This window comes from Dermacentor variabilis, chromosome 3 (genome assembly GCF_050947875.1).
Source record: "Dermacentor variabilis isolate Ectoservices chromosome 3, ASM5094787v1, whole genome shotgun sequence".
In the NCBI taxonomy this organism is placed as follows: Eukaryota; Metazoa; Arthropoda; class Arachnida; order Ixodida; family Ixodidae; genus Dermacentor; species Dermacentor variabilis.
This window is the reverse complement of record NC_134570.1, coordinates 216,540,478-216,566,428: the sequence shown is the minus strand read 5'-3', so window position 1 is coordinate 216,566,428 and position 25,951 is coordinate 216,540,478. Positions and strand designations below refer to the sequence as shown.

General features: G+C 46.5%; 1 protein-coding gene across 1 annotated transcript; it reads left to right on the top strand.

The window, feature by feature from the left end:
* The first annotated feature begins 17,568 nt into the window (after positions 1–17,568).
* LOC142576636 (uncharacterized) lies at positions 17,569–25,325 on the top strand. Its single transcript, XM_075686849.1, has 2 exons — positions 17,569–18,115; positions 23,927–25,325. The coding sequence occupies exons 1-2, from the start codon at positions 17,693–17,695 to the stop codon at positions 24,011–24,013; spliced, it is 510 nt and encodes a 169-aa protein (XP_075542964.1). The 5' UTR covers positions 17,569–17,692; the 3' UTR covers positions 24,014–25,325.
* The last annotated feature ends 626 nt before the right edge of the window (positions 25,326–25,951 follow it).

The window sequence follows — 25,951 nt, the reverse complement described above, 5'->3', positions numbered from 1 at the left end:
GAGTCTCCGGGGTAGAGTATCCCCCCGATGCCAACCAATTAATGCGACGCCTGTTTCTCTAACCTCGACCGGCGTTACAATTGGGCAGTTTAAAGTTGCCGGCAGGCTGCAGGTGTCGGGTAGACCATGGCGACCAGGCAGGGACGAGACGATTTCTAGTGCGAAACTTGCACTGTTTATTCAGTGGTTGGTGATGCATATGGAAGATAATGAATGAATTGAAAAAGTACATTGCGGGGCCGTTTAAATAGGCCCGCTAATATAGTAGGTGGGATCTTGCTCACGTCAACGTCACGTGACATGCAATGAGTCTGGTCGGTGATGGGCGGCTTATCCTTTCTCCTAGGCGACGTTGCACGTGATTGCCTCCTCTGGTGGCAACCCGCGGGTCCTATTTCGTTCGCGGAAAGGGCCTCCCCTAGAGTTGGACAGTTCACGGAAAGGGTGCTCCCCTAGAGTCGCACAGTTCGTGAAAAGGGTCCTCCCCTAGAGTCGCACACACACAAAGGGGCCTGTAATCACTGCGGGGCGCCTGCCTTACCGGCAACCACTCGAGACAACCATAGCGAATTAGGGATCCAAACTCCGTTTCAATTAGGCATGGTCTTTGAGCATCCTGTTTGCCCTGGGTTTTACACGCCAATCGTAACAATGTCAAGGTAATAAACCTAGTTATTCGAATGGCACCTCACGTCGTCTTCGTATCTGCGGATCTGAACTTGCCCCTGCCGGAGCTCACCCGCTTTATTGTCGTCTCCCTGGTGAGATGATGCGTCAGAACACTAACAGCTGCGTCGCTTTGCTACCCAGCAACCTCCACCACTTTGTGGCGCTCTAGATCCCTCTCTATCATCATCAGTCGTGGCAACAAATGTCCAGGAAACCACCTCTAATAGCTATACTACTACCGAACCACCTGCAGTTTTCGCCACCATGTCTACCCCTTTTGTCGCACTGCCAATCTTCAGAGGCGCTCCAGAAGAATCTACCTCTGAACGGCTGCTTTGCTGCGAACACGTAGCGTCACTCAGCAAGTGCAATTAAGCGACAAAGGTTAAATTTTTGTATCTCACATTTGACAGGGACGCAAAAAAGTGGTACACCACTCACATTTTAACGTATACTCCTAATAATTGGGGAGAGTGGGCGACGCTACTGAAAACATCTTTTGCCAATCGCCACGCAATCGAAATCGCCTATTTGCGGCTGCAAAACCGGACCCAGCTGCCATCGGAATGCCCTGAGCAGTATTATTACAATGTTGTACAGCTGTGCGCCAGAGTTAAAAGTCAGTCTAGAAACACAAAGGACAAGAGGAGATAGAGAGAGAGACAACTTTATTTATCCCATCTTAAAGGGAAAGGAGGTGCAGGAATAAGGCGAGGGATGTTATCCTACTCGCGGTAGGCCTCCTCTACCACCTCAGCCCACCTCAGGATAGCTTCCTGAAATTCGGGGTTGTAGCTGCGCATGGCAGCCTCCAACAGCTCCCTACTACTTAAAACTCTACAAAGGTTAGGGGGAGGGGAGTGGTACTTGCATTGCCACATAATGTGGTTAAGGTCCGCTCTGCTAGCAGGACAAAACTTGCAGGCTGAAATAGGGTATATTCCCGGGTGAATTTTGTGACGTAAGGCAGCAGATAGAAAAGTGCGAGTCTGTAGTTTACGCCATAGTATACCTCGTGTATGCGGGACGACCGAATCATTAAAGGAGGGAGGGTTAGGCGACCTAGGCAGTAATGCCCGCAAATGTCGTGGTATGTAAGTAATCTGTCTTTGGAGGTGAATGCTGGAGGGAGATTATTGGCGTCTGTACCGTCCCCTGCCTGTGCTCGGTTCGTGAAAGCTCGAACACTTAGGTGGGCCGCTTCACTGCCGATTAGGCCTGCGTGAGCAGGTGTCCAGATTAAACTCAGAAGTTGGGCTGGCGGATTGTGAGATAGAATGGCTAGGGCTGTCCTGCAAGCCCTACCTGCTCCAAAGTTGTGTATGTCAGTTTTGGAGTCACTTACTATGACAGAGTAATTGGGTATTGTTGCGGCGAGTGCCACCGCCGCCTCCTCTGCCTCCTCTGAGGAAGAGGCTATAATGGATGCTCCCGTCGCAATACTGCCAGTGGAGTCAACAACTGATATGGCGAATTTATGTCCACACGGATACTCTGCGGCATCGACATAGAGCACGTCTTTGTAGTTGAATAACTTTTTCTGCAGGGCTTTAGCTCGTTGTTGCCTTCTATGTTCGTGATGAACAGGGTGCATATTCTCAGGTAGAGGAGGGATATGAAAGTGCTCATGTATCGAGTGGGGAATATTGAATTTCTCATTGGTCATGGGTGCTGAGGCAATACTTAGGGAGTTTAGGATGTGCCTACCAGTGTGGGTGTTCGATAAGCGCTGGTATTGAGCGGTCAGGTGGGCTTCTGCGAGCTCACTAAAAGTATTCAAGGTACCTGTAGCCAAAAGTCTCTCAGTAGAAGCTCTACTTGGCACTCCAAGGGCAAATTTGTAGAGTCTGCGTATCAGTGAATTAACTTTATCTTCCTCGGGCCTAGTTAAGTGGAGATAGGGTAGGGAGAATGTGATTTTACTGACAGAAAATGCCTGTACCAGTCGTAGCAATTCTGCCTCGCGGAGACCTCCGTGCTTATTGCACACCCTTCCTATTAGCCGTGTGGTTTGACCTACGCTGGCAGTAACCGTTTGAAGTGTATACGTATTGAGTCAGTTAGATTGAATGTGCATGCTAAGTACACGAATTTTGTCTACTACGGGAACTTGCTTCCCGTTAATGTTAATCTGAATGTTCGGCGTAACGCGTTTATTTGCGGATGGAATTAACAGCTCAGATTTGGTGGGCGAGCACTCGAGGTTCATGAACTCGGCTCTCGTAGCCACTGCGTCTGCAGCCTCTTGTAAGGTATCTTGAATGTAGCCATCCGAGCCACCCTTAATCTATAGGGTAATAGGAAGTTCACACCACAACTACTGGACTATCAACTGAGCTTTATTAGAATCGGTGTAGTCTCAGCAAGGCCAGCAGAGCATGCGCAACCGCAGCATCGGTGTAGCCCCAGCAAGGCTGGGACTACACTACACAACACTACACTGGGACTACACAACATGGTTACGGCTCCTAGTCTCCGTGATCCTGAGACATTCTCCGCCCAAAATGACGTTGACGTCGACGACTGGCTAAGCATGTGTGAGCGTGTTAGCCAAAGCCACCACTGGGACCCTACGATCATGCTTGTCAATGTGATACATTATCTGGACGGGACACCGCGTGTCTGGTTTCGCACCCATGCTGTCCAGCTGGGACATTTTCAAAGGGCGGCTTCGCGACCTATTTGGCAACTAGTCAGGTCGCCAACAGGCTGCGCGAAAAGAGCTTGCCACCCGTGTCCAGTCGTCGACCAAATCGTATGTATCCTACATAGACGAAGTGCTCGCGCTTTGCCGGAAAATCGACGAGCACATGACCGAGGTTGACAAGGTGGGCCATATCCTAAAGGGCATCGCAGACACCTTCAATTTGCTCGTCTATAGTGACGTTTCTACCGTCGGCGCCATCGTCAAAGAATGCCGCCGCTTCGAGGTAGCCAAAAGCCGCCGCGTCGTCCCACAGTTTTCCCGGCTCCCCAAAATCCCTGCCGCGTCTTCTTGCTGCGCTCTTACCGCCGCACGACCATTTCAAGAGAATGGTACACGTATGTTCGCCGTGAGATTGAAGCGGCGAGTCCGGCCCCCCTTCATCCAGGACCTCCTGACGGTACCTTTGACCAAGTGGCCCCCACTATTTCCGTTATTCAAGCCGTTGTGCGGCTAGATATTGCAAACCTTGGCATCCCTACTGTTGTAGCTTAGACGGGGCGGCCGGACGGAGGACCTACGGCATGAGGCCTAAACAGCCGGGGTGCGCAGCGCCGCAGAAAAAGAGCCGGACTGCTCAAGTCGGGGACCAGGCAAAGAATGATTTCAGTGAGGGAGAACGCAGCAGGCAACTTACAGCGTTTGGCGCTGAGTGGCGCCCTGACCTAAATGACACAAAACCGAAACCGGAAGCAAACACAGGATACCACATCACCTCTCTCGTGAGAAGAAAATGCGCTACTCGCTCTCCTCGCAACAAAAGCAAGTCATGAGTTACAGAACACATGTTAGCACTGTAACACGCGTGTTCGGTGATGACATCTTTATACAATAGAAAATGACATCTTTGGCTTCCCCATTCTAAGAGAAACGCACAACATGAAGACTGAAAATAAACATGATTGCATTACAGTTCTGAAGAGTGCGATTTGTGCGATTTGACAGTAAAGAATCTTCGCGTTCTTATCGCTGGCTCCCAAACGTCGCAAATTCATTTCATTCAACAAAGATAGTGCTTGATGCTTTACTTTCGCAGATTGAACCTTTACAGCTTTAAATGTTTTTCGAGCTGCAGCGTTAGACTTTTGCTTATGCACATCATAATTCCTGACAACGAAGTACCCTTCTTTGTCTGCATTAACACATCTAATTTCTTTTGACCCAGATAATAAACTAGGGGTGTAAGCACATCCTTGCCCCCCGCCCTTTTTCTGTCCTAGCAATGGTATCCACACACTCTGAAACACACCTTGAACGTACGTCGTCTTTGGCAAATCTTGACACTGACCTTGCTGTGGCCACCTTCTGAAATGGGGCAGGAGAGGTTCTAAGCAGTACTTCGGGCTGAGGCCCAATCCCCGCGCGTGTTCCTCCAGAATAGGCGTCTTGCTCCCAGGTTAAGCTTTTCTTCCACGAATATTCTAATCGTCTCTTACTAATCTCTACTGCAGTTTTGTTTACTGTCCCTCTGCTCTCGCTGAACCCAAGGGCTTCAAGGAGGCCAGTGATACCGAAATGGAACGCTTGGCAGATGTCTTCACACTCTAATAAAACACGCTCCTTCGCTTCCCTAGCTTTACCGCAGCAAGCACATGGTTCTTCTTCTTATATCTCGCTTTATAAGTGCATGTCCTAAGGCATCTTAATCTCGCTTCAAAAAGTAATGTGCTTCCCTTTGAATTATAAATTCTTTCTTTCCTGATTTCGTTTTTTGCATTTAAGTAGTTACTTATGGCAGGTTTCTTTTCCATTACCGCCACCCACGAGATTATCTTAGCCTCTCTGACTTTCCGCTTGACGTTCCTTGTTGCTATGTTGCTCACCACACAGGCCGCCTACTTGCTGGTAAGCTTCCTAGTTATTTTCCTCCACTGTGAATGAATGTTATTCCGGCACAAATACCTGAACTCTCTCCCGCCTCATTTATTTTCTTCCATTTTCCTCAGTCGTTCTTCATAATTAATTTTACTGTGAGCTTCCCTCACTTCAAAACTTGTCCATCCCATATCACCCTGCACAGCTTCATTTGTAGTCTTCCCTTGAGCGCCCAGTGCGAGGCTTCACACTGTCCTTTGCTGTCTGTCGAGTCCTGATTGTACCCCTGATTTAAAGAAAACAACCGCATTTCCAAAAGTAAGTCATGTAACCATTACACCTTTCCACATGCCCCGGAGCACCTCGTACCGATTGTATCCGCATAGCGCTCTGTGCTTCTTTATGGCTGCATTTCTCGTCCATTTACTGTTACTGTTTTTTTTTCTGTGTATCCATATATCCATTCCTTCGTTTATCCATACACCAAGGTATCTATATTCTTTTACCAGAGGTATTTCCTGGCCCTGTATTGTCACTGTCTATTCGCTGTTTTCATTGAATACCATAGCTTCTGATTTTTTAGGAGCTAAATTTCAGACATAACTTATCGCCTTCCTGTGCACAGGTGTTATCCAGACGTTGCATATCACTTTGCGTGTTAGTTAGCAACACAATGTCGTCAACGTAAAGAAACCTGGAAGCTGCGGCTCTATTCCCGTACCCGCCTGGTCGTATGACAGATTAAACCCGATATTACTTCTTTCTAACGCTCTTTCCATCTTCACCATGTACATCATAAACAGCAGTGGGAATAAAGGGCACCCCTTCTTCAGTCCCTTGTTGATATCAACTTTCTCCTCGCTAATCATCAGTCGAGGAGGGTAGCACTACGGAGTATCACGAGTCACACAGTTCAAACTATTACTCTCATGAAACATTAGTCCGGGTCCGTAGCAATTGTACTTAGATAATCTGCAGCAACGTTATCACATCCACGAAGATACTCCACATGGAAGTCATAATCCATTAGGAGTAAACTCCAACGTAGTACGCGACTGTTCACGTGCTTCGCCGAATTTAGGTATCGCAGCGGTTGGTCGTCGGACTGCAGGATGAACGGTTTGCCGTAAAGGTACATATGAAATTTCTGTACAGCCCACACTATGGCGAGGCACTCCCTTTCAATTGTATAGTAGGCAGCTCCACGCGGCAAAAGCTTCCGGCTAGCGTAGGACACGGGATGCAAATGCCCGTCGTGTTCTTACAAAGGAACTGCTCCGAGACTTCTCGACTTGGAGTCGCTCATCCATAGTCAGTTGGTTCGAAATGGCGAGGTCTTTTGATGTCTGCGTTCGGACGAGTGATGGGTAAGGCGCCGTTGTCTCTTCAAGCTCTAGACCTGTCGTGTCATCTGTACTCACCGTTGTCGCTGTTACCTGAAGCAATTCACTGTTGAGTCACTCTTCATATTTTTTCAACATATTTACGTGAAATACCGTTGTTCTGCTCCCAAGGTGAACAACATAGTCCAACTGACTTTTCCTTTCTACAACGTTGAAAGGTTCCTTCCACATAAGTATGAACTTATTCCTTTCACCCGGCAGTAGAACAAGTACTTTGTCTCCAGGATTGAGCTCTCGCATCTTGGCTTTCCTGTCACAATACGTTTGCTGTTGCTGTTTCGCTTTCGTGAGCTCTTGCATGCCGATGGCGCACGTACGCTCTAGCCGTTGACGCAGTTCCATGATGTGTTCGTAAGACGATTTCGTGTCGTTATCCAAACGGGGATTTGTCCACAATTCCTTTCGCACAGCCATCGGACCACAGACACAGCGCCCATACAGCCGTTCAAATGGCGAGTAACCGATGCTGCTCTGGGGCACTTCTAGGTACGCGAAGATTAGCGGGCCCAGGTAGCGGTCGCTGACAAGCTCCCGCGGAAGGCCCACTCGGGAAAACAGTTCGACGAGTCCTTCCGCAACAGTTCTCGACTCGGTAGATGGCAGGGCGACAGCGTCAGGGTATCTGGTGGCGAAGTCAACCATAGTAAGAATGTAACGGTTGCCTTTATCTGAAGTTGGGGATAAAGGACCAATAATATCGATGCTTACGCGAGCAAAGGGAGTGTCAATTACAGGCATCGTACCCAGTCGAGCGCGTCCGACTAAATGGCGCGGTACCGTTCGTTGACAGACGTCGCACGATTTAACAAGCCGTTTCGTCTCCGACTGGACCCCTGGCCAGTAAAATTCAGCAACAATTCGATCCACCATTCTCGTCACACCCTGGTGACCGGCGAGGATCCCTTCATGATCCAACTTCATCGCCATCCCCCTGAGGTCTTTTGGCACCACTAGCTGATCTAGTATTTTCCCACCTGACACTGTGTGCTTCCTGTATAAAATGTCATCCTTTAAGTAATATTTGCTTGCACGGCAATCCGCGACCATCATCTTGCCGACCTTTTCGAAGCATCTCCTCAGAGACCCATCGTCCCTCTGTAAAGCTTTTAATTTGCCTTGCTCTATTCCAGTGACGGCGGGATGCGGGACAGGCAGTGTAGTCAGGGACCGTATCTTCGTTTCCTTTGTCACAGCAACGAGCTCGGTACCAAATTCGTAGTCTTCTTTATGTCTCGAGGATGCGGCTGCGTTTTTAGCTGTGGACAACGTTTGGCCCTCTACGTCTGGTAGCTCTGCTTGAGCGGTGGATGACATCCTGTTGGCAGGGTAACTCGTCTTGTCGCTGTTGTGTTTCTGCGGAGACCATGAATTGGCCGGGTCATCAGGTGCACGGGCACCTTCAATGTTTCCCAATACCACATCATACAGGGAATCTCGCATACATTTAACTCGCGCGACGCCGGTAAAGAATGGACTGTCTAAGTATACTATCGCTTCCGGTAAGTAGTGGATTGTGCGGTCCAGCAAGAACACTGGACTTTTTATTCTTGTCATTTTGTCCTCAGGTACCAAAGAGAGTCGCACGACCACGGTATTGCAGCCAGTGCCTCGTAAGACAGGCGCCGGTTGTGATTCGAGGAAGCCTCTTCCCACTGGCAGGTTTCCACTGTCACATTTGGGGCCTTCTAGCATTAACGTCATGCTGACTATTGGGACCGTTTCGCCACCTTGAAGCACGACGTATCCCCCACCCTCTTCTGCCGGCCTTTCGACTTGCGACGGAGCCAGAATACACGAAGCTTGTCCTTGATTTTCCCTTCTTGAGGCTTCACCTCCTTGTCCCTTTGTGCTGGGCCATCCGCGACCTGTAGAGTTCTCTTTAGTCCGGGACCAGCACTCCGAAGCTCGATGTCCTGCTTTATCACAAAGGAAACACCGAGTAGTTGAGCGCGGCATCGCCGTTGGAGCTTCAGTCTTGCGAGCAGAGTCTAACACGATCTTCTTGGATAACTTTTCTCTACCTAGATCGGTCAGGCTTTGTGCCTCTATAAAAAAATCGGCATTCTTTGACAACATAGCGAGGGTCTGACAGTTCCTTTCTTTCAGAAACACTCCCAGCGATGCAGAGCATCTCAAAAACTGTTCAGAAATCATGGTGCCCCTGAGGGAGTGGAAGGTCCTCTCAATATTGGACATTTCAAGCCAGTGGTCAAAGTAGCCCGATATTCTACCTGCATATTGCAGGCCAGTCTCATTGTCTTCGGGCCTTGCGTTTCGAAACTTTTCTCGGTATCCCTCAGCGGTGCACCGAAAGCGCTGAAGGAAAGTAGCCTTCAGCTGGTCGTAGTCTAGGGCTGCATTAGAATCAAGCCGTCCTATGACCGTCAACGCTTCTCCTGTCAGGCAGAGGCTGAGAGAGAGTGCCCATTTTGCGCGGGGCCATTCCTGATTTGTTGCCACTCGCTCAAAACGTTGCAAGTAGGCGTCTAAATCATCTCAGGCTTCGTTAAGCGGCGGGATCAACTTATGTGGACTGAATAGCTCAGGAGCCGTCCTGGTAACCGACTGTTCCGTAGTGCTGTCACTCTGTGCGCTTTGTGCGCCAGCAGTCTCTTCCTGGAGCTCGATCTTGAGCTTTAGCACTCGTTCGTCCGCTTCTAATCGTAGGCGCTCTTGTCCTGCCTGCGCTTTCGTGTCTTCCCGATGTTGGGCGCGCTGGTCGCGTTCCCTCACGATTTCTGTATCAACCCAACGCTTTAACTCCGCTCCTGTCATTCCTAGCTCTTTCCCTATGACTTACAACCTCTCAATCTCCATCGCCCCTCCTGTGCGTTTGAAAATCCTGGCAGGCTCGCCAAAATTTGTGATAGGAAGATGTGGGCCCAGGACTCAAACATACAGGGATGGCACAATGAACACAGAGAGGCTTTAATGACACGGGGACGGGACTAGGATAACGTACACGATAACACACACACAGTTCCCTACATGAGTGTCTGTCACTTAGGTATAGTCCAGCTCAGCGTCAATATAGGAAGGCGTCCGATAGTGTGTCGGTATCACAGACTCACGGCACAAAGAGGCACAAAGATGAATCTGGAGCAGCGAGTGGCGCAGGGGCTGGAGGCCGGGGCGGATGCCCGGCACACGACGAGCCACTCGCGCAACAGCTGGGTCGGGACGTCTGCCCGCCACAGGGTAGACCGTTCGGAAGGCTTAACTGCACCGGAACTTGTCGGCGTCGGATGCTCGCCCAGCAGTGGAGCAGGCCGGTTGAAGCCCAAGGACAGCCCGGCCTATTCTGCCAGCACACCCAGGAACACCGGCCTTGGGTAGATGACTGCTCGGCTCGTTCGGAAGGCCAGCCCAGGCAGCTCAGGAAGTTCGCATGGCTGCCGCCTCCGCCCAGACACCGGCTCTTGTCTTCCTCTTCGTCCGTCGCCGCCGCACAGCAGTCACGCGCATGCGGCCGCGACATTCAAATAGTCCAAATTCCTATCACACATCCCTTCCCATTCAACGCAAACGGGGTTTCTCGATAAATCTATCTCAAAAGCGGAAGACAATTGTTGCCTAAGCCTTCCCTTTCCAGAGTATATCACAAAGTCTTGTGGTTTACGTTGTCATACGCTCCTATAATATTTAAAAAGGCAACATAAAACGGTCTCCTTTCTACTCTTGATATTTCAATATGCAGAGTAAGAACAAAGAAGTTATCATCCAAGCGCTTACCTATCCTGAAGTCATCCTGAAGTTCTCCCAAGGTGCCATTATTCTTTGCCCATGCTTAGAGCTTTAACTGCCTGCATTGCTAATGGGTATATTACCGATGTAATGGTCAACGGTCTGCACGAGTGAATTCTTTCTCCCTTTAACCTTTACAAACTAAATTCATTCTACTTTGTCGCCAACTGTCTGGTATTAGTCTATCTTTTAGACTTTTTTCTAATATTTTCAACAGAGCTTCCTTACTTTTTGGAGCTAGTTCATTAATCAACTAAACGGGAACCTCATTTAATCAAGTGGCTGTGCGCTTCGGAATTATCTCTTCGGCTTTCTTGGAGTTGAAATTGGTCAGCACCAACTCCTTGTTCATCTGGTTCTCTTTCTTGTTTTTTTTCGTCAGCTACAACCTCCTCATTGCCTTGGAAAGATTCGGCTGTTATGTTTAGGATGTAATTTATTGCCTCGTTCCCTTCGGTTTTGTTTCTGTCTTCGCCTAGGATATGTTGTATTGTTCCAGACTTCCTGCCTTATACTTTTATGTGGTTCCGAAACATTCCAGGTGCGGCCTTGTTTTTCTGACGTATTTCTGACAACCAACGTTCACTTTCACCTTTTATCTTTGCTTGCATCAATAGTTGAACTATATAATTTTTTTCCCAGTATATTTCCCATTTTCTGCCTACTTCATACTGTGGCAACTGCCCCTTGTTTGCCTGCCTCTCGGCGATCACTTCTCGTATCTGCCTGTACCACCAGCTTTTCAGTTTCTTGTTTTGTTTCCAACGAACATGTTGCTTCTCTTTCCGTATTTCGGTCATTATTACACTTAGAAGCTCACTATATGCCACTCTTTGCTTGGGCATTTGCCAATTTCTTCCTCAACTCATGTGACTATATTTATTTGTTCAGTCTTCAAATTTGGGCTGCCCATTTTGCGCTCCTTGCTCTATTTCTCAATGATATACCCCATTTTCAATATGAAGCGTTTATGGTAACTCTCTATGCTGCTATACCCACCCTCGTGAATGACCATATTTCAAAATGCATTATGCATTCATTCTGTCATAAGAGAGTAACAACTGGTTTTTTGCCGGTTTCTCACTTTCCACGTGGTCTGCCCGTCAAACTTAGGCCCTGTATTCACGATAACGAGGTTATGTTGCTCACAAAGACTGAGCATTGACTTTCCGTTGCGGACAGTATAGCCATCTAGATAATGTATGTGGGCATTTATGTCACCTAACAGGATAATCTTGGCATCATTCCCGAAACCCTTAATATCGGCACTCAGGCATTCCACCGACTCTTGATTCTTGTTTGTGCAGTTATTTCCGGTCCAGAAATACGTTACGCCCAGCGAAGCTTTCTTTCCACTCATTATACCTGATAACCAAAGTTGCTCTTGACATTTTGAATTTACTCTTTTCGATTTGGCTACCTGATGAATGAGCATTCCGACTCCCCCTCCCTTTATTTCGGATTTAGTTCGTTGCGCTGTTCCGAAACATGATTCCCAATCACCGGTGGCCGATGCGGCGGAGGTGAGCGCCATCTGGAAGTGCTTCAAGGAAGCGAGCGCGCCGCTCCGTAGACTCAGATATATTTACGCGCCGACGTGCGGAAATGGCGGACCCCGTCACCGGTCTATGAATTGTAGAAACGCTAGAAAAGGAGTTTGAGTTTTCGCGTAACATAATTATGTTTTCTCGTATACTGAAATTACAATCCAATAGCTACCATGTCTGTAGGTTGTGCGTAAGTTGTAGTTTATGATTTTCCCACGTATGTTACCCTGAGAAATTCAATTAGCTCAGTCAATTCCTTGCGTCCCATGGAGGACCTGGGTACGTGTGGTTCCAAAATATTTTTGCAATAAGGACGCCTGACGCGGGACGCCAACGCCTGATTTTCTGCGACCCGGGCTCCTTAACACTCTCGCGCTTATAGGGACGGTGGTGCTTATGCACTCTCGTGTTACACATTGCCACGAGATAACGTGGACACGTATACCACATCTAGTTAGCTGCGTACACACTTGACCGCGTGTTTTATCTGGCAACTAGATTGTGCTTTTTTACCTTTTACGTTTATTGCAGCCTCATCCCAATGGAAAGACAAGCAACGTGGCTGGAATTTGGAATGTGTAGATTAAAAATTGGTGGCGTGTACATATTCTTACCTTGTTGATGAGCTTCATCATGATGATGATTTCTACTTTCCTCTGATGAGCAGTGAGCCATTAACATGCAGCCAGTGTGGAAGGTCTACGTGCTTTCTTTGTCTTTTAGGAGAACAGGTAGTCTATCCATATATAAGGTCTATGAAAGAGGCCGATTTATAAAACAACATGACAATTTAATGTTTCATTACAGATATATATTTATTTATTTATTGGACAAATACTGTCAGCCTTGTATAGGCTGTGACAGGAAGTGGGATATAAAGTGCACCTGCGTACCTTTCGACAAACCTATTTTCCTAAGCAACAACCTACTTTTCAGTAACAAAACTGTCATGTAATTTTTGCAATGGTCGAGGCGTGCTGCTGATATATAGTGTCTTCGAAGTCTTAAATAATAACACCGCCTCCAGTTGGAGGCTTAAGAGGAAGCTTTAGCTCGGGTGCTCCTATCTAAATACATGTAAAAGCAGAATTCGTTTTTCTCGGCAACCACTGCACCAAATTTGACGAGGTTTGATGCATTTGAAAAAAAAACTTAAGATCTAGTGACTGTTGGTTTCGGATTTTTGATTTAGGTCGTCAATTTTTTATTAAAAATTGGCAAAATTAAATATTTTCAAAAAACGAAACTATCAAGTTTACAACTCTGTAACTCAGCAATGAAAATTCATAATACAATTCCGTGAACTGCATCTAATAGTACATCTAAAGCGGACAAAATTGATTGGTTACACATGAATGTCAAAAAATATTGTAAAATGGAAATATAGGTTTTGCAGAACCCTTGTAAACAACGTAACAAATGCACGTAAGATATAAAATGACGTATCGAATTTGTCCGCTTTCAATGATCTGATGGATCTCGCTTACAGAACCGCGATATCTGCTCTTGATGCAGAGTTATGAATTTGTAAACTTCATGCTTCTATTTTTTTCAAACTTTCGAATTTTTGAAAATCTTTTTAACAAAATTCAGGACCTAAATAGAAATTCCGTGACCAACAGTCACTAGAATTTCACTTTCCCTCTCAAATGCAACAAATTTCATTAAAATCGGTCCAGGGGTTATCTCAGAAAAACGTTTTTGCGTTTTTACATGTATTTGAATAGGCCGCGTCGGAGTTGGGCCCGAGCTAAAGCTTCCTCTTAAGCTGCACTGCTGCAGTGCACATGGAGTGCCGGCTTCCAGATCATTGTTCGTAAGGGCTATGGCAAATCACAGAGTGCTTGATAAAAGATCACACCAGTTGAAATGCTTCATGTTCTAGTTTCCTCATGCATTTTAGTAAACAGAAACGCCACGAGAACAGATTGGTGGGCTAGTTGGCAACCAAAGGACCAGGCAGTATTCCGTAAAGTCTACTCAACAATAGACCATATTCACGCTATCAATCAGGTGATAGAGAAATGTGCGGAATATAACCAACCCTTATATATAGCTTTCATTGATTCCGAGAAAGCGTCTGATTCAGTCGAAACCCCAGCAGTCATGGAGGCATTACGGAATCAGGGTGTAGACGAGCCGTATGTAAAAATACTGAAAGATCTCTATAGCGGCTCCACAGGCACCGTAGTCCTCCGTAAAGAAAGCAACAAAATCCCAATAAAGAAAGGCGTCAGGCAGGGAGATGCGATCTCTCCATTGCTATTCACGGAGAGAAGTATGGGAGAGGCCTTTGCCTTGCAGCGGGCGAAACCAGGCTGTGGATGATGATGAATTTACTGCTCTGACTATGCTGCTGTAAGCGTCGTCTCCCTTTGTACACTACAATGAGTAGCTACTGGTCTGTATTCTCCAAAATTGAGGACTGGTTGCCGAATTCGAAAAATATAGTTTTGTGCACAGCTTATGCCTGTTAGCTACAAATTCAGGATGGCTTTAAGGAGGTTTCTAAGTGGGCTAGTTAATGTGGTTTTAGCTGAAATGCCATAGAGTTGCTCCTGCCCTTTATTCACCATTATTAACAATCGGCTGCAGGATGCAAAGAAATGGAGATTTGTGCATGGCGCATGAGTGTGAGCAACTGAGTCAGGTTGGTTTTAAAACGTGCGTAATTGCACTAGAGGAAGTGGTTTTAGCCGAAGTGCCAATAAGTAGCTCCTGTGTTCTGTTCAACGATGATGAGAACTGGCTGCAGGATCCAAGAAAAGGTTTTGTGCTAAGCGCGTGACCGCGAGCGAGGAAATCAAGTTTTTTATGAGGAGTCCAAGTAGGTCTCTGTAAGTGGGTTTAGCTCAAATGCCAATTAGTAGCGTCTGTGCTCTCTTCACCAAAATTGAGAATTAGTTGTGGAATCCGCAAAATAGTTTTGTGTAAAGGGCATGCCTTGGAGTGGCAAATTCAATTTGTTTTTAACATAGATAAGTGGGCTAGTGGAAGGGACTTTTGCCGAAATACAAATTAGTAGCTCGTGGGCTCTATTCACCGAAACTGAGAACTGACCACAGGATCCAAAAAAGTAGAGTTTTGCGAACAACACATGCCTGTGATTGATATATTGAGATTGCTTTTAACAAGGTTTCCTAGCGGTATCGTGGAAGTGGCTTTAGCCAAAATTCAGACTGCCTTCAGGACTGGAAAAGAAATATTGCGCACAGCACATGCCTGTGGCCGAAAAACTCAGGTTTGCTTTGACAAGGTGTCTAAGTGGGCCTGTGTAAGTGGGTTTAGTTGAAATGCCAATGACTAGCTCCTGTGCTCTGTTCACCAAAATAGAGGATTGGCCGTAGGATCTGAAAAAGTTGATTTGTGCACAGCGCATGCCTCAGAGCGAAATATTCAGGTTGGTCTTACCAAAGTGTATTAGTAGGCCAGTGGATGTGGCTTTAGCCGAAACGCCAAAGAGTAGCTCCTGTGTTCTATTCAACAAAATTGACCACTGGCGGCAATATCCGAAAATTTAGTTTTCTGCAAAGCGCATGACTGTGAGTGACGAATTCAGATTAGTTCTAACATGTCGAAGTGGGCTTGTGGAAGTGGTTTCAGCTGATATGCCAGTGAGTAACTCCTGGGCTCTTTTCGCCAAAATTGAGGACTGGCTGCAGGATACGAAAAATTAGTTTTGTGCACAGCGCATGCATGTGAGTGACAAATTCAAATTGGTTTCAGCAAGGTTTCTTACTGAGCTCGTGGAAGTTAAGTTAGCGCAAATGCAATGAGTAGCTCCTCTGGTCTATTCAACAATATTGAAACTGGCTGCAGGATTGAAAAAAAAAATAGTTTTGTGCCCAGCACGTGCCAGCGATTGACAAATTGAGGTTGGTTCTAGGAACCTTATTCGGTGGGCTCGTGGAAGTGGCTTTAGCCGAAATGCCAATGAGTACTCCTGTGCTTTATTCACCGAAACTGTGGAGTGGCCGCAGAATGCGAGGAAGTAGAGCTTTGCGCGCAGCGCATACCTGTGAACGACAAATTCATGTTTGTTCTAAGAAGGTGCCTAAGTGGGCTACTGGATATAGCTGTAGCCGAAATTCCAATGAGTAGCTCCCGTGCTCAATTCGCGAAAATTGAAGACTGAGCGCAGGATCCAAAAAATGGAGATTTTTGCACAACGCTTGCTGGTAAGCAAGAAATTCAGTTTGATTTTAGCGAGGTTACTAAGTGGGCTCATGGTAGTGGGTTTAGCTGAAACGCCAATAAGCAGCTCCTGTGGTTTCTTCACCAAAATTTAGGACTGGTTGCAGGATAGGAAAAATTGTTTTGGGCACAGCGCGTGCCTGTAAGTGCCAAATTCAGATTGGTTTTAACAAGGTTTTTAAGTGGGCTCGTGAAAGAGACTTTAGTCGAAATGCAAATGAGTAGCTCCTCGGCTCTATTCACCGAAATTGAGAACTGGCTGCAAGGCCCGAAAAATAGAGTTTTGTGCACAACGGATGCTTGTCAGCATGCAATTCAGGTTCGTTTTAGAAGCTCCCTATAGGGGCTAGTGGTAGTAGCTTTAGGCAATATGCCAACGAGTAGCTCCTGCGCTCTATTGAAAGGAATTGAAGACTAGCTGCAGGATTGGGAAAAACAGTTGTGCACAGCATATGCCTGCGCGCGAGAAAATGAGGCTTGTTTTTACATATTGCCTAAGTGGGCCTGCGGAAGTGGGTTTAGTTGAAATGCCGATGAGTACCTCCTGTGCTCTATTCACCAAAATTGAGGATTGGTTTTAGGATCCAAAATGTAGTTTTGTGCACAGCGCATGCCTATGAGTGACAAATTCAGGTTTGGTTTAAAAGGTACTTAAGTGCTCATATGGAAGTGACTTTAGTCGAAATGGCAATGAGTAGCTCGTGTGCTTTCAATCAAAATTGGGGGATCTTGCAGAATCCGAGAAATTAGTTTTGTGAACGGCGCATGTCTATGAGTGACAAAGTCAGGTTGCTAACTATAAGGTTTCCCCGGCTTGCTTGTGGAAGTGGTTTAGCCGAAACGCGAATATTTAGCTCGTCTGCTCTATTCAACGTTGTTGAGAACTGACTGAAGGACCCGAAAAAAGTTTTGTGCAAAGCACCTGCCTGCGAGCGACGAAATCAGGTCTGTTTTGATGAGTTGTGTAAGTGGGCCTGTCGAAGTGGATTTAGTGAAAATGCCAATGAGTAGCTCCTGTGCTCTATTTTCCAAAATTTTGGATTGGTCGGATGATTCGAAAAAGTAGATTTTTTTTGCATATCGCACGCCTTTGAGCGACGAATTCAGCGTGGTTTTGACAAGGTGTCTAAGTCGGCAAGTAAAAGGAGCTTTAGCAGAAATGCCAATGAGTAGCTGCTGTTCTCTATTCACCAAAATTGAGGACTAGTTGCAGAATCTGAAATATATAGTTTCGTGCACAGCTCATGCCTGTGAGCTACATATTTGTGATGTGTAATGCGCGACATGGTGCGGTGATCGGGACGGTCAGGAGCAGACGACAAGGAGTGCGCGCGCCGGGGCAAATTCCGTGCTGGAAGGAGAAAAACGACAACGCCGAAGAGCGTCCGGCACGTGAACGCGCGGCGCAGGAAAGACAACTAAAAGAAGAAAAGCAAACCAATTAGGTAGAACCACGGGGCATCAGGCAGCCAATCGGAGAATGCCTAATCGGCTAGAAAGAAGAAAAACCGTGGTGCGCTGGCAGAAGGAGGAGACGCAGAAGAGACGCAGGGGAGACGCCATGAGAGTTCTAGGAAGCGACGCCAGGAGGTCAACCACTGGAGCGGGCGTTGAAGATGGGCCGTCGGGTTCCGGACCCTAGCCACCAGGACTTCACCCGACCGGGGCCTCCTGCCAACCTGTTCCTGTGCGTCGCCCGTCTACCCGAGCGTGCCGCCAGCTCCTCAAGGCCGGTGAGCTTCTGTGCTCGTGGGTACGACGAGAACAGTCGGGCTACGGGCCAGAGTTCTACGCCAGCTGCCCAGCCAGAACGCGGCCCCCGTCTGTCGTGCCGCCTGCTGCCCGAGGCCGGCGTCCGAGCTTCTGTGCCCGTGGGCAGGACAAGAGCAGTCGGGTTACGGGCCCGAGCTCTACACCCAGCTGCCCGGCCAGAACGCCGCCGCCGTCTGCTCGTGCCACAAAGCCGCCTGGTTTACTTCTCCGAGACAGAGCTGGCCAGCTCCGGTCGCCCGGTCAACCAACTTGGACCACGGCCTTGGGTAAGACCGGCGCCACTCCTTTCACCAGCATGTCGCAGCGTCGCAGCTTCGAGACTGTTATGTATCCCTGCCGTCGTGGCAAGCCTGGACTCGCGCACTACTTAGCTCCATACTAGCCCCAAATGTGTGTCTTGATGTGTATTTGAATGTTTCTTTTATGGTTGCTGTTTCCTTCTATTTATTTTTTAGCCTTCTTTAGTTCTATTAAACGTTTGTGTGTGTGTGCGAAACGAACGGCTTTGTCCTCAAATGGGTTCTCGGAGGCTCCGCCTAAGAGAACCATCAGAACCTTTTGAGTACACGAACCTTTGTCCCCATATTAGGGTCATCACAATATTCAGGATGATTTTAAGGGATTTCCTAAGTGGGCTAGTAAATGTTGTTTTAGCCGAAATTCCAGTAGGTTATCCCTGTTCTCCACTCATCAAAATTGAGGACTAGCCACAGAATCTGGAAAAGTAGAGTTGTGCGCAGCGCGTGCCTTTGAGCGAGAAATTCAGGTGGGTCGTAGCAAGGTGTCTAAGTGGGCTAGTAGATGCGGCTTCAGCTGAAATGCCAATGAGTCGCTCCTGTTCTCGATTTACAAAACTTAAAAACTGGCCGTAAGATGTAAAAAATACAGATTCGCGCACAACGCATTCCAGTTAGCAAGAAATGCTGGTTGGTTTAATAATGTTACTAAGCGAGATCGTCGAAGTGGCTTCATCCGAAATGCCAAGGAGTATCTACTGTACTCTATTCTACGAAATTGAGGGTTGGTTACAAAATACGAAAAATTAATTTTGTGCGCATCGCATGCCTGTGAGTGACAAATTAAAATTGGTTTTAACAAGGCTGTTAATGGGCTCGTGGAAGTAGCTTTAGGCGAAATGCAAATGAGTAGCTCCTGTGCTATATTCAATTATATTGAAAACTGGCTGCAGGATTCGAAAAAGAAAGGGCTTTGTGCACAGCGCATGCCTGTGAGCGAAGAATTCCTCTTGGTTTTCGTATGATGTCTATGTCGGCAAGTGGAAGTAGGTTTTGCAGAAATGCCAAGGAGTAGCTCCTATGTCTATTAACCAAAATTGAGGCCTAGTTGCAGAATCCGAGAAATACTGTTATGTGCACAGCGCATGCCTGCCAGCTGTGATGGCAGGCATGCGCTGTGCAGGATGGTTTTAAGAAATTTTATAAGTGGGCTAGTAGAAGTGCTTTTGGCCGAAAGGCTAATGAGTGGCCGCTCTGCTGCATTCACCAAAGTTGAGGACTGGCCGCAGGATCCGTAAAAGTAGAGTTCTGTGCAGAGCGCATGCCTGTGAGTGACAAATTCAGATTGGTTTTAACAAGGTTTGTTAATGGGCTCGTGGAAGTGGCTTGAGTCGAAATGCCAATAATTAGCTCCTGAGCTCTATTCAACGGTGTTGAGAACTGGCTGCAGGTCCGAAAAAAAGTGTTGTGCAAAGCACGTGCCTGCGAGCAACCAAATCAGGTTTGTTTTGATAAGGTGTCAAAGTGGGCCTGTGGAAGTGGGTTTAGTTGAAATGGCAGTGAGTAGCTCCTGTGCTCTATGCACGAAAATTGAGGATTGGTCGCAGGATACGAAAAAGTAGTTTTGTGTACAGTGCATGTCTGGGAGTGGCCAGTTCAGGTTGGTTTTAACATGGTGCATAGGATGGCTAGTGGAATTGGCTTTAGCCAAAATTCCAATGAGTAACTCCTCGGCTCTATTCATCGAAATTGAGAACTGGCCGCAGGACCCGAAAGATACAGTTTTGTGCACTACGGATGCTTGTCTGCAAGAATTTCAGGCTGATTTGACAAGCTCCCTGATTGGGCTAGTGGAAGTGGCTTTTCCTAAACGCCAATGAGTAGCTCATGTGCTCTGTTCAGCGAAATTGAGGACTGGCTGCAGGAGCAGGGAAAGAGAATTGTACCCAGCACATGCCTGCGAGAGAAAAAAATGAGATTTGTTTAAACAAAGTGTATACGTGGGCCTGTGAAAGTGGGTTTAGCTAAAATTCCGATGAGTAGCTCCTATGCTCTATTCGCCAAAATTGAAGATTGGTCGTAGGATCCGAAAAAGTAGCTTTGAGCACATCACATACGTGTGAGTGACAAATTCGGGTTGGTCTTACCTGGTGTATAATTGGGCCAGTAGAAGTGGCTTTAGCCGAAATGCCTGGGTAGTTCCTGTGCTGTACTATCCGAAATTGAGGACTGACCGCAGGATCTGAAGTAGAGTTTTGTGCACAGCGCATGATTGTCATCTACACACTGAGATCTGCTTTAACAAGGTTTCCGAGTTGTCTCGTGGAAGTGTCTTTAGCCCAAATGTAAACGAGTAGGCCTTATGCTCTATTCAACAATATTGAAAACTGGCTGCAGAGTTCGAAAAAGATTGTTGTTCACAGCACATGCCCCCGAGCGACAAAATCAGGTTTGTTTTGAATAGTTGTTTAAGTTGGCCTGTGGAAGTGGGCTTAGTTGAAATGCCAATTATTAGGTCCTGTCGTCTATCCACGAAAATTGGTGATTGGTCATAGGATCCGAAAAAGTAGTTTTGTGCAGAGTGCATGCCTTTGAGTGACAAATTCAGGTTGGTGTTAACAAGGTGTATAAGTGGGATATTGGAAGTGTGACTTTAGCCGAAATCTCAATGAGTAGCTTCTGTGCTCCATTCCCCGAAATGTAGGACTAACCGCAGAATCCGCAAAATTAGAGTTTTGTGCACAGCACATGACTGAGAGCGACAAGCTAATGTTTCTTTTAAGAAAGTCTCTAAGGGGGCTATTGAATGTGGCTTTAGGCTAAATGCCAATGAGTAGCTGCTGTGCTTTGTTCACCATAATTGAGGACTGGCTGCTGGATTTGTGCATGGCACGTGCCTGTATGCAAGAAATTCATGTTCCATTTAAAATGTACCTGAATGCGCTAGTGGAAGTGGCTTTAGCCGAAATGCCAATGAGTAGCTCCGGTGCTCTCAAGCAAAACTGAGGACTGGTTACAGGATCCGAGAAATTAGTTTTGTGTACAGCGCATTTCTCTGAGTGACAAACTCAGTTAAGGCAGATAGCTCGGCTAGTTGGTGGTCATTCGTAGAAGGGGACATTGCACTAGCCATTAAAGAAGGACGCAGACAAGAACATGAAAAAGACGCATCGAACGCTAGTTCAACAAGCCCAGGTGCCATCTTTCTTGGCTCAGTGCGGAATTTAGGTCCCTGACTCGGGACATGCTTAACACTTTGGGGCAGAACACACCCACCAAGGCACTTTTTGCCCCAAAGTGTGGAGCATGCCTTGAGTCAGGGAACTAAGTTCTGCACTAAACCAAGAAAGACGGCAGCTGGACTTGTAACTAGCGTACGGCGTGTCTTTTTCATGTTCCTGTCTGTGTCCTTCTTTACGCGCTAGCGCGATGTACCCTTAGACAAATTCAGCTTGGTTAAAATAACGTTTCTAAGTGGGCTCGTTGAAGTGGCTGAGGTGTCTCAGTGGATCTGAGGTGTCTAAGTGGGCCTGTGGAAGTGGGTTTACTTGAAAAGGAAATGAGTAGCTCCTGTGCTCTATTCAACGATATATAGGATTCAAAAAAGAGTGTTTTGGGCACAAGGCATGCCTGTGAGCGACAAAATGAGGTTTGTATTGACAATGCATCTAAGTGGGGCTTCGGGAGTGGGTATAGTTGAAATGCTAATGAGTAGCTCCGGTGCTCCATACTCCTAAATTCCGAACTGGCCGGAGGATTTGAAAAAGTTGATTTTTGTGCACAGCACATGCCGGTGAGCGACGAATTCAGCTTGGTTTTGACATGGTGTCTAAGTCGGCTAGTGGAAGTAGCTTTAGCATAAATGCGAATGAGTAATTCCTCTTCTCTATTCACCAAAATTGAGGACTAGACGCAGAATCCATAAAAGTAGAGTTTTGTGCACTACGCATACCCTTGAGCTACAAATTTAGGTGGGGTTTTACCAAGGTGTGTAGAGGGCTAGTGGATGTGGCTTTAGCCAAAATTCCATTGAGTAGCTCCTGTGCTTTATTCACCAAAAATGAGGATTGGTCGTAGGATGCGAAAAAGTAGAGCATTGTGCACAGCGCTATTCTGTGAACTACAAGTTCGGTTTGGTTTTAGCAACCTTATTAAGTGGGCTCGTGGAAGTGGCTCTAGCCCAAATGCCAATAAGTAGCTCCTGTTCTCTATTCAATGACATTGTGGACTGACGGCAATAACGGAAAAATTAGTTTTGTGCACAGCGCGTGCCTGTGAGTGACGAATGCAGATTAGTTTTAACAAGGTGTCTAAGTGGGCTCATGGAAGTGGTTTTAGTCGATATGCCAATGATCAGCTCCTGAGCTCTTTTCGGCAAAGTAGAGGACTAGTTTCGGGATACGAAAAATTAGATTTGTGCACTACGCATGCCTGTGAGTTAGAAGTTCAGATTGGTTCTAACAAGATTTCACAATGGGCTCAAGGAAGGGGCTTTAGCGGAAATGGAAATGAGTAGCTCCTGTGCTCTATTCAGCGATAGTTAAAACTGGATGCAGCACTCGAAAAAGAATAGTTTTGTGCACAGCACATGGCAGCGAGCGATGTGATCAGGTTTGTTTTGATAAGGTGTCTAGTGGGGCTGTGGAAGTGGGTTTAGTTGAAATGCGAATGAGTAGCTCCTGTGCTCTACTGACAAAAATTGGGGAATGGTCGTAGTAGCAGAAAAAGCTTTGTGCACAGCATATGCCAGCGAGGGACAAAATCACGTTGGTTTTAGCAACTTTAATAAATGGGTTAGTGAAGTGGCTTCAGCCGAAATGTCAATTAGTTGCTCCTCTGGTCTATTCCGCGAGATTGAGGACTGGCTGCAGGATTGGCCAAAAGAGAGATGCGCACACCACATACCTGCGAGCGACAAAATGGGGTTTATTGTGACAAAGTGTATAAGTGAGCCTGTGGAAGTGAATTCAGTCGAAATGCCGATGAGTAGTTCCTGTGCTCTATTCACCAAAATTGAGGATTGGTGGTAGGATCCAAAAAAATAGCTTTGTGCACAGCACATGCTTGTAAGTGACAAATTCAGGTTCGTCTTAGCAAAGTGTATAAGTGGGCTAGTGGAAGTGGCTTTAGCCTATATGCCTATGGGTAGTTTCTGCGCTTTATTCCCCGAAATTGAGGGCTCACCACAGGATCCGAAAAAGTAGAGTTTTGTGAACAGCGCATGCCGGTGATCGACAAATTCAGATTGGTTTTAACAAGGTTTCTTAGTGGTCTCGTGAACGCGGCTTTAGCCGAAATGCAAATATGTAGCTCCTGTGAACTATTCAACGATATTGAAAACTGGCTGCAGGGTTCGAAAAAAGAAAGTGTTGTGTACAGCACATGCCTCCGGGCGACAAAATCAGTTTTCTTTGACAAGGTGTCTGAGTAGGCCTGTGGAAGTGGGTTTAGTTGAAATGCGAATGAGTAGCTCCTGTTGTTTATTCATGAAAATTGAGGATTGGTCGTAGGATCCGGAAAAGTAATTTTTTGCACAACGCAGACCTGTCAGGGACAAATTCATGTCCGTCTAAACAAGGTGTCTAAGTAGGATAGTGGAAGTGGCTTTAGCCTAAATGCCAATGAGTAGCTACTGTGCCAGGCACGTACCCAGGGTTGCCCCAGGATGAGGGGGGGGGGGCCGGGCCTCTCCGAAATTGAGCGGTATACTCCCCCCTCCCTGCTCACGCCACCACTCCTCACACACATTCCTAAAGCACCGACAAAATCAATTTGGCGGTCAACATTTTGCTGCCTTTTACAGCGAAAGCTGTGTATGACTAACTTCCGTAGTTTTTTCAGGAAGAATCATCATGTGGGGGGCCGATCCTGGTTATAACCCCTGGGCACGGGAGCCTGCTGATCTTCGAGATTGGGCCACGTAGGTGAAGCGCGCAACGCCTGCTTCACCCCCGCCGCGGGTGGCCCGGTACACTCTTAAAAAAAAGACTGAAAAGACAGTCATGACTACTTCGACTCTCTTTTTCAGTCACTGACTACCTTTTTTCCAAAGGTGGTCGCAAAACGAAGCCACGACTGACGCATGAAATGGAGGACTCCTATGCTGCTTGAAGGGAGTCAGTGAAAGGCACAAATGATGTTATAGGTTGCAATGAATATGGATTCATTGGTTCACTCAATAAAATAACTTATTGACTATACCAAAGAAAACATCATAATATGTAACTACCCGAGTTAAACTATATAGTCGCAGAAAAATGTGTTTCACGCAATAGTGCATTACTGCATAATCAGCATAGCAAGAAATATAAATTGTTTTTTTTAATTATTCAGTAACAAATAATAAAAGCAGGATCGTACAACGCCAAACTCCGGAAGTGTAAACATTGGATGGTATTTATATATGCAACACACGGTGCATTAATAGATATTCTGTATAAAAAATACGTTAAGGGGGGTACATAAATATTGATTGAGCATGCACAGAACAGAAATAAAAGAAATGAAAATATAACACGAATATAGACACAATGTCAAGAGAACACAAACTGTGAAGTATACCACGTAAAGTCATCATGCCATAAGTCTAAGCAAATATTACTATTTTTAATCAAACAACACCAATTAACATCCGGGTACCACCTCCCCTGCCAGATAGTGATCTAGGCACTCTGGTAATACCTCTTCTCCTGGCGGCGCCGCAGAGGCTACATTGCCTTTAGATACCTTAAATGCATATCGATGTCTCCTGAATTCAACAAATCCTATCTTGTCTAACAAGAACAGAACCTCATCCTGAGCAGCAAAAATGCCTGCAATCTGTGCAAATTGTCGGTCGTATCCCTTGGCCATTACAAACACATCTCCCAAATTTTATGCCATATGCTGCATGGTGACTGGCTTTGCCTGTCATACGTTACCTGCAGGCAGACGCTTCTCAATGCACGTATGTAAAATAGATCTTTGCACAGGTTTTAGGCCTTACATGGGGTGGCGTTGGTTGAAGACAATCTCACTAAATTCATAGCTCTGCGAAAGTTGGTGACGCTCTGCAAGCGTTTTACATATGTTTTCGAAGTTTTTCGTCTTTGATGCCACACTCTTAAAGTACTGGTGTTTAGCCTCGAACCTCATGCACCACCTTTGTTTGATTGTTCCGTAAAGAGAGATCATAAGTGGGTAGTGCCCAAGGTATGTAACTTTGAGATTATGCGGGCATCTGGGTAGCGGGTAGCGAATGAACGGCGAAATCCTTGAATTCTCACCTCCATATAAACAAGAGAGTCTTAGGGAAGCTCATCAGACAAAAGCATATCTACAACTTCTCTGAATACGAGGTAAACTTCCCAGTCTACGTTTCCCTCTGGAGGTTTAGAAGCGAAAATCTGAGGCAGAAGTCTGGAAAGGCACCACTTCTCTGAAGCAGTGCCTTTAGCGAGGCTTTGCCTCGTACGAAGACGTCTGTGGCTTATGGCTTTCTGTTTGTGCGATCATTGAGGCCATAATTGAATGTGCAAACTTCGTCTAAGTCCGATAGTTCAAGAACATTGTCTTGGAACAGCCCTTTGAGTACATGCTGCATCACAAATGGGAATGCACCTTCAAAAATATCATGCATAATGTCGGGTGGAAGCTGGGATGTGACATCAAAGTTTGGAAGGCATTCCATCGCTGACGGCTCGTTTACGCGATAAAGTTTTTTGTACAGAAGTGGATTTAGTTTAACGACCGTGAGGCGGCTTTCATGTAGATGTCTTGTTCTTATTTGGCACAATTCTTGCCTCATAAGAGATGCAAGATTTCTAATTTGTACCATGGAAAAGCGACAAACTGCACCTCGTGAAAAAGAGCATGTAAAGCCCCCAA

Excerpts from the sequence above, each read along its gene's own strand:
- LOC142576636 (XM_075686849.1), top strand. The coding sequence starts at position 17,693 with ATGGGCCGTCGGGTTCCGGACCCTAGCCACCAGGACTTCACCCGACCG. Across the intron at positions 18,116-23,926 it reads AACTTGGACCACGGCCTTGG|GAAGAATCATCATGTGGGGG; the intron begins GTAAGACCGGCG and ends TAGTTTTTTCAG.